Source organism: Boleophthalmus pectinirostris, unplaced genomic scaffold (assembly GCF_026225935.1).
Source record: "Boleophthalmus pectinirostris isolate CB_2022bp ecotype Guang Dong unplaced genomic scaffold, ASM2622593v1 HiC_scaffold_1, whole genome shotgun sequence".
NCBI lineage: Eukaryota > Metazoa > Chordata > Actinopteri > Gobiiformes > Gobiidae > Boleophthalmus > Boleophthalmus pectinirostris.
The window spans coordinates 11,758,090-11,773,309 of NW_026570970.1; the positions used below are offsets into that span (position 1 = coordinate 11,758,090).

The following is a 15,220-nucleotide window of genomic DNA, read 5'->3' on the forward strand; positions in this document are numbered from 1 at the left end:
TTTTACTCTCTCTTCTCTGTCTCTTTTACTCTTTCTCTCTTCTCTCTCTCTCTCTCTCTTACTCTCTCTCTCTGTAGCTCTTACTCTCTTCTCTCTTTTACTCTCTCTTCTGTCTTTTTTACTTTCTCTCTCTCTCTTTCTCTTACTCTCTTTTCTCTCTCTTTCTCTCTCTTCTCTGTCTCTTTTACTTTCTCTCTCTCTCTTACTCTCTTTTCTCTCTTTCTCTCTCTCTCTCTTCTCTGTCTCTTTTACTTTCTCTCTCTCTCTTACTCTCTTTTCTCTCTCTCTCTCCTCTTTTCTCTCTCTTTTCTATGTCTCTCTCTCTCTCTCTCTCTCTCTCTCTCTCTCTCTCTCTCTCTCTCTCTCTCTCTCTCTCTCTCTCTCTCTCTCTCTCTCCCTCCCTCCTTTTTGTACCGCATTCGTTTGTCTGTAGCTTTGTTTGTAATCGCTCCGTGGGCTTTGGTGGCTCCGTGCTCACCGTGGGTGTGTGAATAGACCAGACCGGGGGTTGGTTACAGAGCCTTGTGACTCTCTCTCTCTTCTCTCTCCTCTCTATCCTCCTCCTCCCTCACTCTTTGCCTCGCACTGGTGGAGAAAGCAGGTGATCCAGAGTCGCTCCAGCTCTCCGTATAACATGATTACAACATCATTTAGCTGAATTAGTTTAGTGTTGTTAGTTTATTGCGATGCTTTGTACACAGCCGTATGTAGGTTTCGGCGCGTGTCTACACTCAAAGCGGTGCCCTGAGCAGACGTGGCGGGTAAGTCCGTTTTCACATGGATTCATTTGATAGCTTTGAAGTCCGAAAAAGGTATTATAGTTGTATAGTTGTCGATAATATTTGCATACTTCTGTAATATGATCTAGTATATATGCAGTACAGTGATAATAATACAATAATAAGTTAAGAGTAGAAGTGATATTTGGACTAAAAACTAAATATTGTCAAGTTAAGATGACTTGAATTAAGAAAGTTTTATCATGATTTGAGTAAATTTCAGAAGACAAGTAAAATTATATGTCAATTGAAACTTTTTTTGTTTAAAATATGAAAATACAGCTTGCTACACTTAAAATAAGAAAAACAACAACTTTTTGCACTTAAAATAAGAAACAAAATCGACTGTTGCTTGAATTAAGAAAAACACACTTGTTTCATTGGTAGATAATTTTACTTGTCAAGTTGAATCTACTCAAATAAAGTAAAATGTTCTTAATTTAAGTCATTCTAACTAACATAGATATTGTTTTTTTTTCCATTGTTTAAAGTGCAGGAGAGGGTCTGCCACCTGCTTGTTTCCATGGACATGTTATTGCTTTTTCTAGAATGTTACACAGTATGAAACTAAAACTATCAAAAGGGAAGCAAGCAGGTTACACAGTACTATGCTACATTACGATTCAGATCTGTGGAGAGGTGCCCCTGTTCACAGAAGGAATTATTGTATTTTTGAGCAATAGAGACACCTGTAACGAGTAAATGGTAGATGGATCCATTTAATGTCATGCTGTGGAACATTCAAGGCAGAGCAATGACATACCATAGAAACAAGCAGGTGATGGACCGTAATCTGTGTATCATTAGTTAATTCATTTTTCAAAATAAAACAAAAAATAAGAAAACGAAAAAACAACTATTTTCTTCATTATTTGTCCCCAAAACCAAAATGAAAAAAAAAAAAATAAGATAACGATTTGTTTTTTTTTTCTGTTTTTCGATTTTGGGTTTAAAAGAATAATGGAAAAAATGGATGACAGCAGTTTCCTGTTCCCATTATTTAAACTGAGATGCTGGACTTTTGTGCCGCATACGGACTGAACCAGGACTAAAACAGGACTAATCCAGGACTGAACCAGAACTGATCCCAGGACTGAACCAGGACTAAAACAGTATTAAAACAGGTCTAAAACAGGTCTAACCCTAACCAGAACTAAACTGGTCTCAGTCCTGGCCTTGGTCCTGGTCTGGTTCCGGTCTCAGTCCGGGTTTGGTCCTGGAGTGATCCCGGTCTCTGTCCCGGTCTAGTCCCAGTCTGATCCCGGTCTCAGTCCTGATCACCTGAGTCTACACAGGTGCACCTCCGGGCCCATCCCGACACTCAGTCCTGGTTCAGTCCTGGTTCAGTCTATATGCAGCGTAAAAGTCCGACATCACAGTTTAAGTCACAGAAACAGGAATCGGCCGTCATCCGTTTTTTCCATTATTCATTTAAACACAAAATTGAAAACTGGAAAAAAAAACAAAAAAAAACGATATCCATTTTTTTTTTTCCATTTCAGTTTTGGAGACAAATAATGAAGAAAAAAAGTTGTTTTTTAAATTTTCTTATTTTTTGTTTTATTTTGAAGATCGAATGAACGAATGATTCATGGATTGACCCCCAACTAAAAGTTACAAGTTCTTTTTTGGACTGTATTTATTGTTTAAATTAGATGCGCCGTCGTGTATGTAAATAACAGCTGAGGACTTGTTATCTGTGCTTGTTTTGCATTTTTAGTTTTTGTTGTAGAATTTGGCGCGATAGAAAAAAAATGCGCATCAAAGGAAAACATTTTGACATGGTGAAATTGTGTAAAGTTCTTAGTAGTTGTACCTTGGAAAAACCTGCTGTGGGTGTGTTTGCCTCTCCGCAGATCTGACTTTACTGCTTTACTTTAGTTTGATACTAGAATTTAGGAACTGCAAAAAGGTCAAGAATATGTGTGATAATGGGGGAGAGACAGAATTTTTACCACAATAAGCACAAAAACACAAATTATTCCAGTTATTGTCTTGTTATTGTAGTACCAAGTCCTTAAGGAGTTTACTTTGATTAACAACTGATCCAATTATCCCACCATTTGTCTATATTACAGTTTGTTAATGTATGTTTTTAACCTTCAAATTCAATGGAAAAAGACATTAGTAAAACCTCCTACAGTCTTCATTCGGTCATAGAAGTTTTATTAAGGCATAAATCCAACGTTTACTATTTAAGCAGGTTTAGGAACTGGCAACCAATGATTAATTTGTGATTGTAATGGCAAGAGCGCAGGCAATTTACAGTTCCAAATCTCCACTGGTTTAACATTAGGCTGAAACTCAAAACTGTGTGAGCGCTATAAATAAAGTAACCTACCAAATCTGCCATATTGCCAACATGGCTCTCACCAGATTTATACGTGCAGCCTTCTGAATCTGTCTTTCCACTACAATAGGCCAAAGCACGACTGTCATCTTCACTATGTTTGTTTTGGTTGGCTTGGCGTTGGCTTCTGCCCAAACCACAGTGCTGCCCTGTGATTGGTCAGTCTCCGCACCACGAACGCTTCATCTCGGTGCACGGGTTACCATATTGCTGTCTCGAGCCTAACATTTTGCTGATTGTGTGTTGCAGGTAATTAAAGTGTACAATGAAGACCAGAGCAGCCGCGCCGTGGAGGTGCCCAGTGACATCACAGCGAGAGACGTGTGCCAGCTCTTTGTCCTGAAGAACCACTGCATCGATGACCACAGCTGGACCCTGTTTGAACACCTGTCCCACCTGGGGATAGGTATGATCTGCACCTCTGCACCTCTCCCCACCACAGTCAGAAAGAAAAGCAAATATTATTACAGGGATAGTGACAGAGGGGCAGACTATATATGTACAGTTAGCTGAAATGTTTAGTTTGAAGTGTTATTGTCATGACAACAGTTCTGCGCTACCTTCCAAACTTAAAGCCACCGTATGTAACCTTTTTGCAAAAAAATAGGCATACGTAAAAGCGTGTTTGCTCATTTGTTTGTATTGCACTGTAAAACATGTGTCCTTGCTGTAAGCGGGCTTGCATCTCCACAAACCTGAATTTTCTGTGGCCTGGAAGGGAGCCTCCGGTTTGTTTCCATGGAAATATTGTTCCTTTGGCTAACTCTCCTTCTCCACGGATAATATTCCAACTTGCCTTCTCCAGAAAGCTACATACCGCACCTTTAAGCCGTGCACGTACAGTGTAATTCACTTGTTTTGGATTGTTGATTGCAAGAAATTTAAATAGGATTACCAGCGGGCATAATCTGTATCCAAGTGTTGGCATTAAGTGCCTTTTGTTGAGGTATTATGTGCCAGGCCTTCAGCCCTAAAGTAGCTCAGATAAAAACTATGGGGAGAAAGTAATAAAAATGCCTTATACAGTGCACAGTCTCTAATATAAGTGGGTGCATTTAAGGCAGTAAAATTTAGATTATACAGAAGTGACAGCAATGGTGCAGCCTGACCAAGTGCTCATCTTTCATGTTTTAAAAAGATTATTGTGGTAAATTACTGTTGGTAGGCCTGTCACAATAACACATTTTGAAGCATAAGCATAAATATAGACAATAACCAGTAATACTTAAACAAATTTGTATGACACTGTAACCCAAGATCCGATTTATACCACAAAAACTATTCCAAATCTACAATATTGTTACCAAAAAACACAAGATGTAATGAATAAAAAGCAGAATAAAACACTATAGTTCTTAGTTTGCATCCGTAATGAGTTAATTAAGTTCATAATTTAACCTTCTACAGCTCGAATCTTATCGTACAGCCACAAAAAAAAGTCAATATAGTAATTATTGTGACAGGCCTAATTGTTAGCATATCTCCAATAGGATGTTCCACGTGAGTATATATATAGGTCGTATAGGTTTCTCACATTTAGCAAATAATTACAGTATAGGAACAGTCTGGGAACACATTGTATTCCTTACCATATCATTCTTCTCCAAACCACGCCTGCTTATTTGTTTTTTTGAATGATGAGTGGTTTTATTTATTAAAGGCAATATATTATGCAAAATTTACCTGCATGAACTTTTAGGCATGTGGTAATGTTATTACGTTATCAAAAACACACCTGGAGTTGTGTTTTGTTTCATTTGTGCTTGAGTAACCCTTCAAATCTCAAAAATGCTCTGTTCCAACTTGTGATGTTATGAAGCAATAGTTTTCAAGTTAGAAGCTACTTTTTACCCTTTGTTCGGTAAAGATTGGCAATTCCAGGGCTGAAATTATCCGAACGATTCTAGTGAAGGTGTATGGAGTTAAAAAACAAAGTGGAGTGTCTGAGAGAGGAAATATGGAATTTTTGGTTACGTTTGATGAGGAAACAACATTATAATCTCGATCAGAAAGTAGTTTTGTCTCTTATTCGTGGAACCAATATGCCTCGCCTTGTTTTGTGGCAGTTCTGTTAAGTTTGGTTAGTTTCGTTTATTTGCCACATTGGAAAAACCATGTCAAAACCGCCTAAAATTTAGTCATTACTACCATATATAGTCCCTCGGCAGCTTTCCATTCCAACCGTCCATCTATGTTTAAAAAGGCACATATTACGCTATTTTCAGATCAATGTTATAATGTTTCCTCATCAAAAACACACCTGGAATTGTGTTTTGTTTTTTCACACAAATCCTGCATATTGGTATATTTTACTAAATTATTTTGTTACAGTGCTACAGTTTTGCTCCTTGAAACTCGTTTATGTGACATTTTCACTGTTTTTATGATTAAAATATTTGTTTCATACGAACTTTGCACAAGAAGTGGTTTAACAAAGACTTTTAGTATCACAGCCGTCATTGTGCCTTTTAGTTTTTATTGAACTGTATTGAATCGATTTGAAATACCGTATTTTCTGTATTATAAGGCGCACTTTCATTGAATTATTTTCAAACTTTTTTTCACAAATAAACCGCACCGGACTTTAAACGAAGCAGAACAGTTGGATGGGTCAGTTGGACTTTGTTTGTCGAGTTCACAGTGACTCTGGGCTTTGTTCAGTTGTGGCGTGTAGGGAGGGTGCTGTCTGGGACCGCTGGATTGTCGGCGTGTTCGCAGTGACTCAGTTGTTCAGTTGTGGCTAGAAGTGGCACATTGCACTCGCTTTTTCGGTTCGTTCCTCCCTTCCATTCCTCGTCCGTGTGGAGTGATGAGTGTGGCTGCGGGTGTTTTTCGCTGTGTGGTTGCTATCTGCTCCGTGCGTGTTTGCGTATTCTGCGGGTGGTGCGGCTTTGTAGTTTACTGAACTCGTGCTTTGACACCCGAGTGGATTCATGTATGGGGCACTCTGGATTGTGGGTCGTTTTTTGATGGGGTTGGAGGCTTAAGAGCGCGTCTAATAGCCCGGAAAATACGGTATATCGTATTGAGCACAAGTACACTGTATCAAGATGCATATTGTATCATGACGTATCATGTTGAGGTATGTAACGTATCAGCAACTTCTTAATGATGCCCAGCCCTAGTGGTAATACAAGAAGTACACTGTGTTTTAAACTCCATTGGAATTACCAATCTCTACTGAACTAAAAAATCTAACATAGCCATTAACAGCCACTTCATGACATGCCAAGGTGGAACAGAGCATTGTGAGCTTTGGAGATGTAGACAGACTAGTAATAAAAGGTTACTCAAACATGTGTGAGCGAAAAAAAACACAGCTCCATGTCTGTTTTTGAGCAGCTAACAGTATTCTCTCATGAATTAAAGCTCACAAGAGTACATTTTGTGTACTATAGGACCTTTAAAAACTATTTATATATCAACATTTCATTGCAAAGTAGCTTCAGAATGCAAAGTGCTGCATCAATCTCCATTTTGACATCTGATTACCTGAGTCACCTCTTGCTTTAACAGTACTCCATGTGGCCCTTCAGTCCTCACTGTTTACTCACATACAAAGCCCTTTTAGTGTTGATCAAATAAAAGATTTTCATTATTTAAGAGTAGGCTTAACTTCTAGGAAAAATACACAATAATGAATGACTTTGAGACAACACCCCAATGGTTACGTTATACTTTAATACACGAGATAAATTATCAACTTCTTTCCTCGAAGTGATGCTATTAATCAGAGCATAAACTTAATAACCTGCCTCTGTTGTGAAATCATTGTACTAGAAAATCTCATCTCTCTTATGTATAGTTTGGCCTGGGCTTTTGATCTGTGGGTGGCTTACATTGTTCTGGTAACACACTATTACATAACTCACAGTGTTAATAAAGCGTCAATGAATAGTTTTATATTAAAGGTGTATTATGTAACTTCTCTGGTGGAGATGTTTCACAGCCTGGCATTAAACCTTTCTATCTAGACCAAACCAGACCAAGTTGCAGGTCAGATCTGTGGAGAGGTCAGACTACCTGTTTTTTTTAAAGTATTTTTGAGCTATAAAACCACTGTAACTGATTAAATGTAAAGTAGAGTGGTAATGTGGAACAATCCAGGCAGTGCAGTGATGTATAAGCAGGTGACGGACCCCTAACCAAAAAGTGACATAGTGCATCTTTATGTGTGATTCATGTTTAGTAACTTATTAATTTAGGGCAGGGCTGTCCAAACATTTTGTCATCAAGGGCCATATATTTAAACACAGATGAAGCAGAGAGCCGATCGCGGGCCATAGACTGATGCTAAATACAGTGAATAATTGAAATATGTGCATGTTTAATGCGTTAGAATGAGCCATCTGTCTTTATTCATGCTAACATCCTTAAAACCACACACTAAATATTAAATATTAGCTTTGTCAAGGTTGATTTTCAAAAGACGTGTAGTAAAAAAATATTTTTAAGTGATGCAAAGTATTTTGGGCCAATTCACCTGGAAGTCTGAGGACCAAGAAAAACTTGCCTGAGGGCCGCATTTGGCCCCTGGGCCATAGTTTGGACATGCCTAATATATGGGTTACGGTAATAATTCTAAAAACCCAACCGTGTAATTTTTTAGCCAGACAAATAGACTAAAAATAGACTTTTTCACTGTTTTGATTGCTTTGAAACCAGGTGTCCTTACCATGAGTGGGCTTACATGTCCACAAACCTGACTCTTACTTAGCTTGGCAGATTTCCTTGTGCCGCTTGTTTCCATGGAAGTGTTGTTCCTTTGACAATAATCTTCCACAGTGTGGCATAAAACTGGTCTGTCTCCATGGAGGAATATGATTTGCACTTTCTGTGTCCATGGAGTCATACAGGTGACACAGCACCTCAAGAAAGTTACATACTGTTCCTCTAAGGGTATTAGGGTATTAAAGGTCCTATATTACACAAAATTGACTCCATAAGATATCTTAAAATGTTATCTCCTTTAAAATATACCTGGAGTTGTGTTTTGTTTCACACTTTTGAGAAATCCTTCATTATTAAAATGGCAAGGCAAATTTATTTGTATAGCACAAATCATACACAAAGTAATTCAAAGTGCTTTACGGAATAAGAAATAAAAACAAATTAAAACATAAATAATCATCATAAAATTAAAAAGAGAGAGAGACATTAATTGCATAAATTAGAGAGAAGAGTGCAGAATGAAAACCATTCAGTCACAGAACCGTTTTGAGCCTGGATTTAAACAGCCTGTTTCAGCTTTGTGAAGTGGTAGTTTTCAAGTTAACAGCTCCTTTTTACCTTTTGGTCTGTAGAGATGGGCAGTTCCAGGGCTGAAAACGTTCAAATGATTCTAAACACAGTGGAGCACTTCCTGTATGACGTCACAAGGTGGAAAAGAGAATTGAGAGAAGAACTAAGCCTAAATATGCAGTTGCAAACATTATAACTTAGATCAGAAAATAGAACAGGCCTTTAATAAAGTTACTGTAAACTAAGTCTTCATGCTTTATTATATCTAATTTAGATGTACATTTTTCTATTGTTGTATTGTGTGTTTGTTTTGATAGAGAGAACAATAGAGGACCACGAGTTGGTGATGGACGTTATATCAGGATGGGGCATGGACTCGGACAGTCGCCTTTACTTTAGGAAGAATTACGCAAAATATGAATTCTTCAGGAAACCACTGGTAAGTCAGTGACCCAATTCTACATGACATTTTGACACCACATAAGCAGAAATTATGACTTTAAGAACATCCTTACTCCATACCATGCTTCGTCTTATTTGTGGCAATGTTAAATTTGGCTAGTTTCGTTTATATTTGTAGTTAAAAAAGACATTGCTAAAGGCTCAAAGACTTTATCTGACATTGTTATGGGCAGGATTTTTTCCCCGGTCACATGGTGTCGATATCCAGTGAAACAAACGGCCTGGTGGATCACTCGCAGCTAATAGAGGTAAAATACACTCTTATATTAAATTATGAATGAGTATTTTTGTCTTTTCTTTCCCTCATGTGATTTTTACTTTTACTTTTTTTTCTTCTTCTTCTTCTTTTTAGACCTTTCTGAACTCCAGTACCTGTCCGGAGATCCACGGACATCTCCACGCCAAAGAGCAGGGCCGCAAATCCTGGAAGAGGTTTTATTTTGTGCTCCGCAGATCTGGCCTGTACTTCTCAAATAAAGGCACATCTAAGGTAAGCAAGACAAATGTTGCTGGGTTATGCTGCATGTATGTAGTGTATTTTTTGGACTGTAAGGCGCACCGGATTATAAGGAGCATTAAGCAAAACAGACTACTCTTGAGACTAGTACCTTAGCCCAGGTGTCCATGCACCATTGGCTAATAGTGTCATATGTGGGTGGTAAGTTATTTTTTTTATTTCCTATGAGGAGGACTCAAATATAACTTCAGTAATAATGCATTTAATGCAGCTTTGTGAAAGTCACATTCTATAAACTTCCATAAATTTCCATAAACTATAAGTGCTGAAAAAAAAATCAGCTCGCTTCTTGTGCACTGATGTGGTCAGCTTTTGTCAGACTAAAGGACATGACTCAGTAGAATATGAGTGTTCTTTCTGTGACAGAGGGGTGTTCTGCTGATGGTGAGTCTGTTCTGTGCTTCTATCGTGCTGGAGATGGTTCATGTTAAACTTTTCGGAGATTATAAGTCTGCAGGTCATACACGTAGACCGTATATATGAATGGACATATATTCGCTGCAGCATTACACTGACGTCATAAATGCTGATGCAGAACTATACTCTGCCCTTTACTTCGCGAGGCTCCTGACTAAGCCGTAATGCTCCGACAGTCCATCAAGTGGTGCGGCTTCGTAGCTTAACAAAGTCATACTAAAACATTTTGGCAGATTTTTGAGCTCCATGTACCCCATAAAATCAGTTCGAGGTCAGTAAGCACAACCAGAATTAATACATAAGACGCACTGTTGATTTTTGAGAAAATTAAAGGATTTTAAGTGCGCCTTATAGTCCGAAAAATATGGTATATGGCGGAGTGTTCAACAGTTTCCATGATGATACAGTACTCACATACGTAAACACAGCCCAAAAAAGTTTTAAGATAGTCAAGAAAAAATACAAAATTGATTTAAATGATACATTTTCAGGAGAATGTGGTCAATAAAGGATTCTAGTGTTCATGGTCCTGTTTAATCATTTGATTTTCAAAAAAACGTGAGAGTGACTATATGAAAACTTGTTGGCTGATGTTATTCGAGAGGGAATCATCTCACCTTTTATAGTTCCAGATAAGTCTTTGTGGTTAGACGGTGTTAAAGTCTATCAAAGCTTCAGACAGAGCATGCCTACAGTTAGCGACATCAGCTGCAAACTATCAATCACAATACTATAATCCATTTCTTACCACAATTTTAAAACTGCTGGATTTGGATTTTGCAATATGTATCATACAAAATGGTACGCTGGCACGGCAGGCTCACTGGCACCATGGCAACCCGGTCCACCTCCTCTGAGCGCCTGTCCACGGCTTCATTTGCACGCCCGCTCAGCGCTCTGAGGTCACGGGGTAATGTGCTGCTCTGTGCCAGGGCCAGAGGAGCGCGCTGAGCTGGATTTTCCTTAGGTCAGCTGGCATGACAGGCCTGGTACTCTCTTTCTCCCCTTCTCTCGTTCTCTCTCTGTGTGTCCTTTTCTACCCCTGCCCCCCACCTCCTCTCTCTCTCTCTCTCTCTCTCTCTCTCTCTCTCTCTCTCTCTAGCCCACTCTCTGTCTCTTTCTCTCTCTCGCTGTTTCTCTTCACCCCTCATTCTCTATCTTGCTCTCTCATTTATGCCTTCTCTTCCCCCACTCTTTCCCTGTCTTTCTTCCAGTTTCTTGTTTCTCTCTAACGCCATCTCTGTCTCTTCACCTCTCCCTTTCTCTTTTGTTCTCTTTCTCTACCTCTCTGTCTCTCTTCTCCCTCTTTCTCTCTCCCTCTGTCTTCTGCTGTTTTCTCTCTCTCTCCCTCTCTCTTTCTCTGTTTGTCTTGCGCTGTCTCTCTCTCTCTTTCTGTTGTCCAGTCTCTTGTCTCTCTCATTCCCTCTCTCTGTCTTGCTCTCTTTTTTTCTAATTCTCTCTCCCTCTCTCTCCCTCCCTCTCACACTCTCCCACTGTCACTCTCTTTACCAGTCCCTCTCCCACTGTTTCTCTCTACCCTTTTCTCCATCCTCCCCTCTCTCTGCCTCTTTCTCTCCCATCTCTTGCTCTCCAAACCTCTTTCTGTCTCCATCTTCCTCTCACTCTCTCACCACTCACTCTCTCTCTCTACACTTCTCTCGTCACGGCTGTCCCTCCTTTCTCCCTCTCTCTTTCTCTCACCCTCTCATCACCACTTTCACTCCTTTCTCTCTTTCCTCTCTCTCTACCCCCTCTCTCTTCTCTCATGACCCTTCTCTCTCTCCCCCCCTCCCTCTCTCTCATCACCTTTCTCTTTCTCTCCCTCTCATCACCCTTCTCTCTCTCTCCCTCTCTCATTCTCTCTTTCTCCATCTCGCATCACCCTTCTCTCTCCCTCTCTCCCTCCCTCCCTCTCATCACCCTTCTCTCTCTCTCCGTCTCTCATCACCCTTCTCTCTCCCTCTCTCTCATCACCCTTCTCTCTTTCTCTCTCCCTCTCGTCACCACTATCACTCCTCTCTCCCCTTCTCTCTCTCTTCCTCTCTCTCTCTCTCTCTCTCTCTCTCTCATCACCCTTCTCTCTCTCTCTCTCTCTCTCTCTCTCTCTCTCTCTCTCTCTCTCTCTCTCTCTCTCTCTCTCTCTCTCTATCTTCCTCTCTCTCTCTCTCTCCCTCTCCCTCTCTCGTCACCACTATCACTCCTCTCTCTGCCTTTCTCTCTCTGTCTCGGTCAGTCTCTCGTCACCCTTCTCTCTCTCCTTTCTCCCCTTTTCTCTCTCTTCCTCTCTCGTCACCCTTCTCTCTCGTCTTTCTCCCCTTTTCTCTCTCTCCCTCTCTCGTCACCCTTCTCTCTCGTCTTTCTCCCCCTCTCTGCTGACGAGTAGGGGTTTATTCCGAAACCGCCGCCGGCCAAGAACACCTCCTCCAGCTGCTTTCATTTCCTACAGACACACTACAGCTTTTGTTGAACCATTACTCTCTCTCTCTGTCTTTCTCTTTTTTTTTTTTTTTTTTTCCTTTTCAAATTTTACCCTTTTTCTCGTCACAATTTGTTCGTCTGCGGTCCGGGCTAGACACATCAGCAGTCAGTCATCAACAATAAGGGTTTATGGAGTTTACAGGAGACGAGGGAGTGTCTGCCGGTGTCACACGAAGGCCAAACAATACCCGTCTTTGTGATACTTTGTGTAACATGTATTTTTAGCTGCTCCTTGGTTGATACTGTGTCCTATCAACAAGGCTAAAAATAGTCAACTTATCTTTTATTGAGGAGCTGCAAAAAGTTATCTGACATGACTTTGACCACTGAATTACAAAGATTTGGCTCATACGTCGTTGTGGTGTAAGGATATAAACCACATTTTTAAATTTTAAAGGTCCTATATTACCATATTTTCAGGAATATAAGTCGCTCCGGAGTATAAGTCGCACCAGCCAAAAAATGCGCAATGAAAAAGAAAAAAACATATATAACTCGCACTTTTTGGGGAAATGTATTTTGTAAAATCAGAGACCAGGAACCGATATTTGATCTTGAAAGCCAAGTTCTAGTAATAACAACAGAATAGAGAACAACAGACTGAATAGGCGTTAATATGTAAACGTAACATATTAACACTTATTCAGATAATTATAGCATAAACAACAGAACATAAGTTTACTAAACTCGAGATCTCACTCCAAGTCACTAAATCCATTGAATTCTTCATCCTCGGTGTCACTTCTGCGCGACCTCCGGAGATAAACCATAGATCCATGATGTAAACTTTCTCTTCTGTGTTGCTGTTGTCAGACTCGGCATCAGTTCCAGTTAGAATTATTTCGGCTTTTCTGAATCCTGACAGGATGGTTTCGATTGTCATTGAAGTTCAGGCTTTGTCGATTCATCCAATGACTTCCAGAAAAGTTGCATGGTGCACCCGCCCGGTTGCCGTGAAGCTGTGTTCTCCATCCCCGCTTTCAGCCAGTCCCTCACAAGTTTCTCATTCACTTCAAACTCAATTCTGCTGCTCGATTACTGTTTTCGGCTGCATATTTCACTATTTGCAGCAGAACAGCGGCTTTTATACAGGAGGCATGCGCAGTAAGTGACAGTGGTACAGGAGTAATAGGAGCAGGAGATACTGACACACAAGCTTAGAGCCTCTCGCGGGTGTCAGTGTGAAAATTTTAATATATAAGTCACAGGACGACCCAAACCATGAAAAATAGTGTGACTTACAGTCCGAAAAATACGGTACACAAAATTGACTCTTTAAGCTTTGTTATAATGTTGTTACCTCCTGGAGTTGTGTTTTGTTTCATTTACACGATTGAGTGATCCTGGATTATTTGGCTGTTCCACCTTGTGATGTCATGTAGTGGTAGTTTTCAAGTTAACAGCTACTTTTTAGTTTTTTATTCAATAGAGATTTAAGCAAAGAGACTTGTAATTCGACATATTGTGAGAACTTTCACAATATTTCGGTTATTGTTACTTACCTATTTAGTACACAATAGAATTAAGCACTTTTAAATATTTTTTGTTTTGTTTTTTTCTTTGGAGTATGACAGTAATGAGTCACACTGAAAACTGGTCAAGGTATTTAAAAAGAAAAAATTTGCATATTTACAATTCTGTTAACCTCTCCAAAATATCGTACTGAGACATTTGGATATCGTAACATCCCTAGTCGTCATGATGATCTGCGTTTTCCAGTTGCTTGTGTAAAACTCAGTTCAGAGTGACACACATACTAGTATAGAAAGTGTAGACATTTATTTTTATAGTATTAAAGATGATTTTTCTTTGTGTCATTTTTCGCAGGAGCCTCGGCATCTCCAGTTCATCGCCGACTTCAGTGACAGCGATGTTTACACCGTGCTGTCGGCCAAGAAGGTGCACGGAGCTCCCACGGACTTCGGCTTCTGTGTCAAGGTACAACTCCGGCCGTTCTGAACCAACCGTGATTCCATACTTGGTCCCATCTGTAGAGTCTATAATAATCCTCCTCTCCTCAGTCTTCAAAGGCCAGCTGTGTGAGGGAGCTCCGGCTGCTGTGCGCGGACGACGAGCCCACGCGGACATGCTGGATCACTGCCATGAGGCTCCTAAAGGTCTGCTCATGCTAACAGCGCTAATGCCACTAACATGTGTGTGGGTGTGCTAAAGGGAGAGATAGCACAGGCAGGCTTGATTAGCATTCCCCTAAGACTTCATTTGTCATAGTTTATATAGACAAAGTCATTTCCGAGTGACTTCATGTACCATTTTCAACCGGAAATTTTGATTTACATGAGCAATGGCGCTGGCAAGCTGTGTGGAATCCTCCGAGAAGAACAACTGACGTATTTCAGTGTTTTTTCAAAGTAGTTTATAAGTGGACTTAAAGGGGCTGTACCTGATTTTGACACTCTTAAAAACATGAAAAACAGAACTAGTTGATTTTAGAACAGTTTGTAGTGGTCTAAAGTTATTCCTCACTTAACTTATGCATTCTGGGCAGGGGTGTAGTGGGCGAGGTACGCGGGGGTACGCCGTCCAATCACTTCTCCTGATGTAAGATATAAAAAAAAATAACAAATATAAAAAATCCTACAACTTAAGTGTCAAACCGGAGCTATTGGCAATGGTGAAAACAATGTGCATACGCTCATGATATCTGCAGTACTGTCCTATAGTGACCTACCACATGAGGGACCAGGACTAAAACAGCACTAAACCAGGTCTAAAGTAGGTCTAAACCAGGACTGATTGTTAGGATAGGCCCAGAGGTGCGCCCGTGTAGACCGTCGGGTGACCGCAGAAGAAAGGACCGGCACAGAGCTCCGCGCTCCACGGGGATAAGTGCAGCTGTGGCGCGATCGTGTTTTGTGGACACCCTGCTCCGTGGGCTTGGGGTTCTCTCTCTCTCTCTCTCAAGTCCAAGATTAGTCATGGTTTAGTTCTGGTTTAGACCTGGTTTAGTCCTGGTTT

At 40.2% G+C, this 15,220-nt stretch overlaps 1 protein-coding gene across 4 annotated transcripts in view; it reads left to right on the forward strand.

Moving 5' to 3' along the window:
* Positions 1-15,220, forward strand: part of grb14 (growth factor receptor-bound protein 14) — a 73,649-nt gene that overhangs the window by 43,690 nt on the left and 14,739 nt on the right. For 3 of the 4 annotated variants that reach the window (XM_020928960.2, XM_055149885.1, XM_055149893.1), the window contains exons 4-9: positions 3,379-3,535; positions 8,688-8,809; positions 9,006-9,080; positions 9,185-9,322; positions 14,072-14,182; positions 14,266-14,361. In XM_020928960.2, coding sequence (XP_020784619.1) covers positions 3,379-3,535; positions 8,688-8,809; positions 9,006-9,080; positions 9,185-9,322; positions 14,072-14,182; positions 14,266-14,361 — 699 coding nt within the window. Of the gene's footprint in view, positions 1-549; positions 762-3,378; positions 3,536-8,687; positions 8,810-9,005; positions 9,081-9,184; positions 9,323-14,071; positions 14,183-14,265; positions 14,362-15,220 lie in introns of those variants that run through there. The other variant, XM_055149898.1, reaches the window with a different exon arrangement.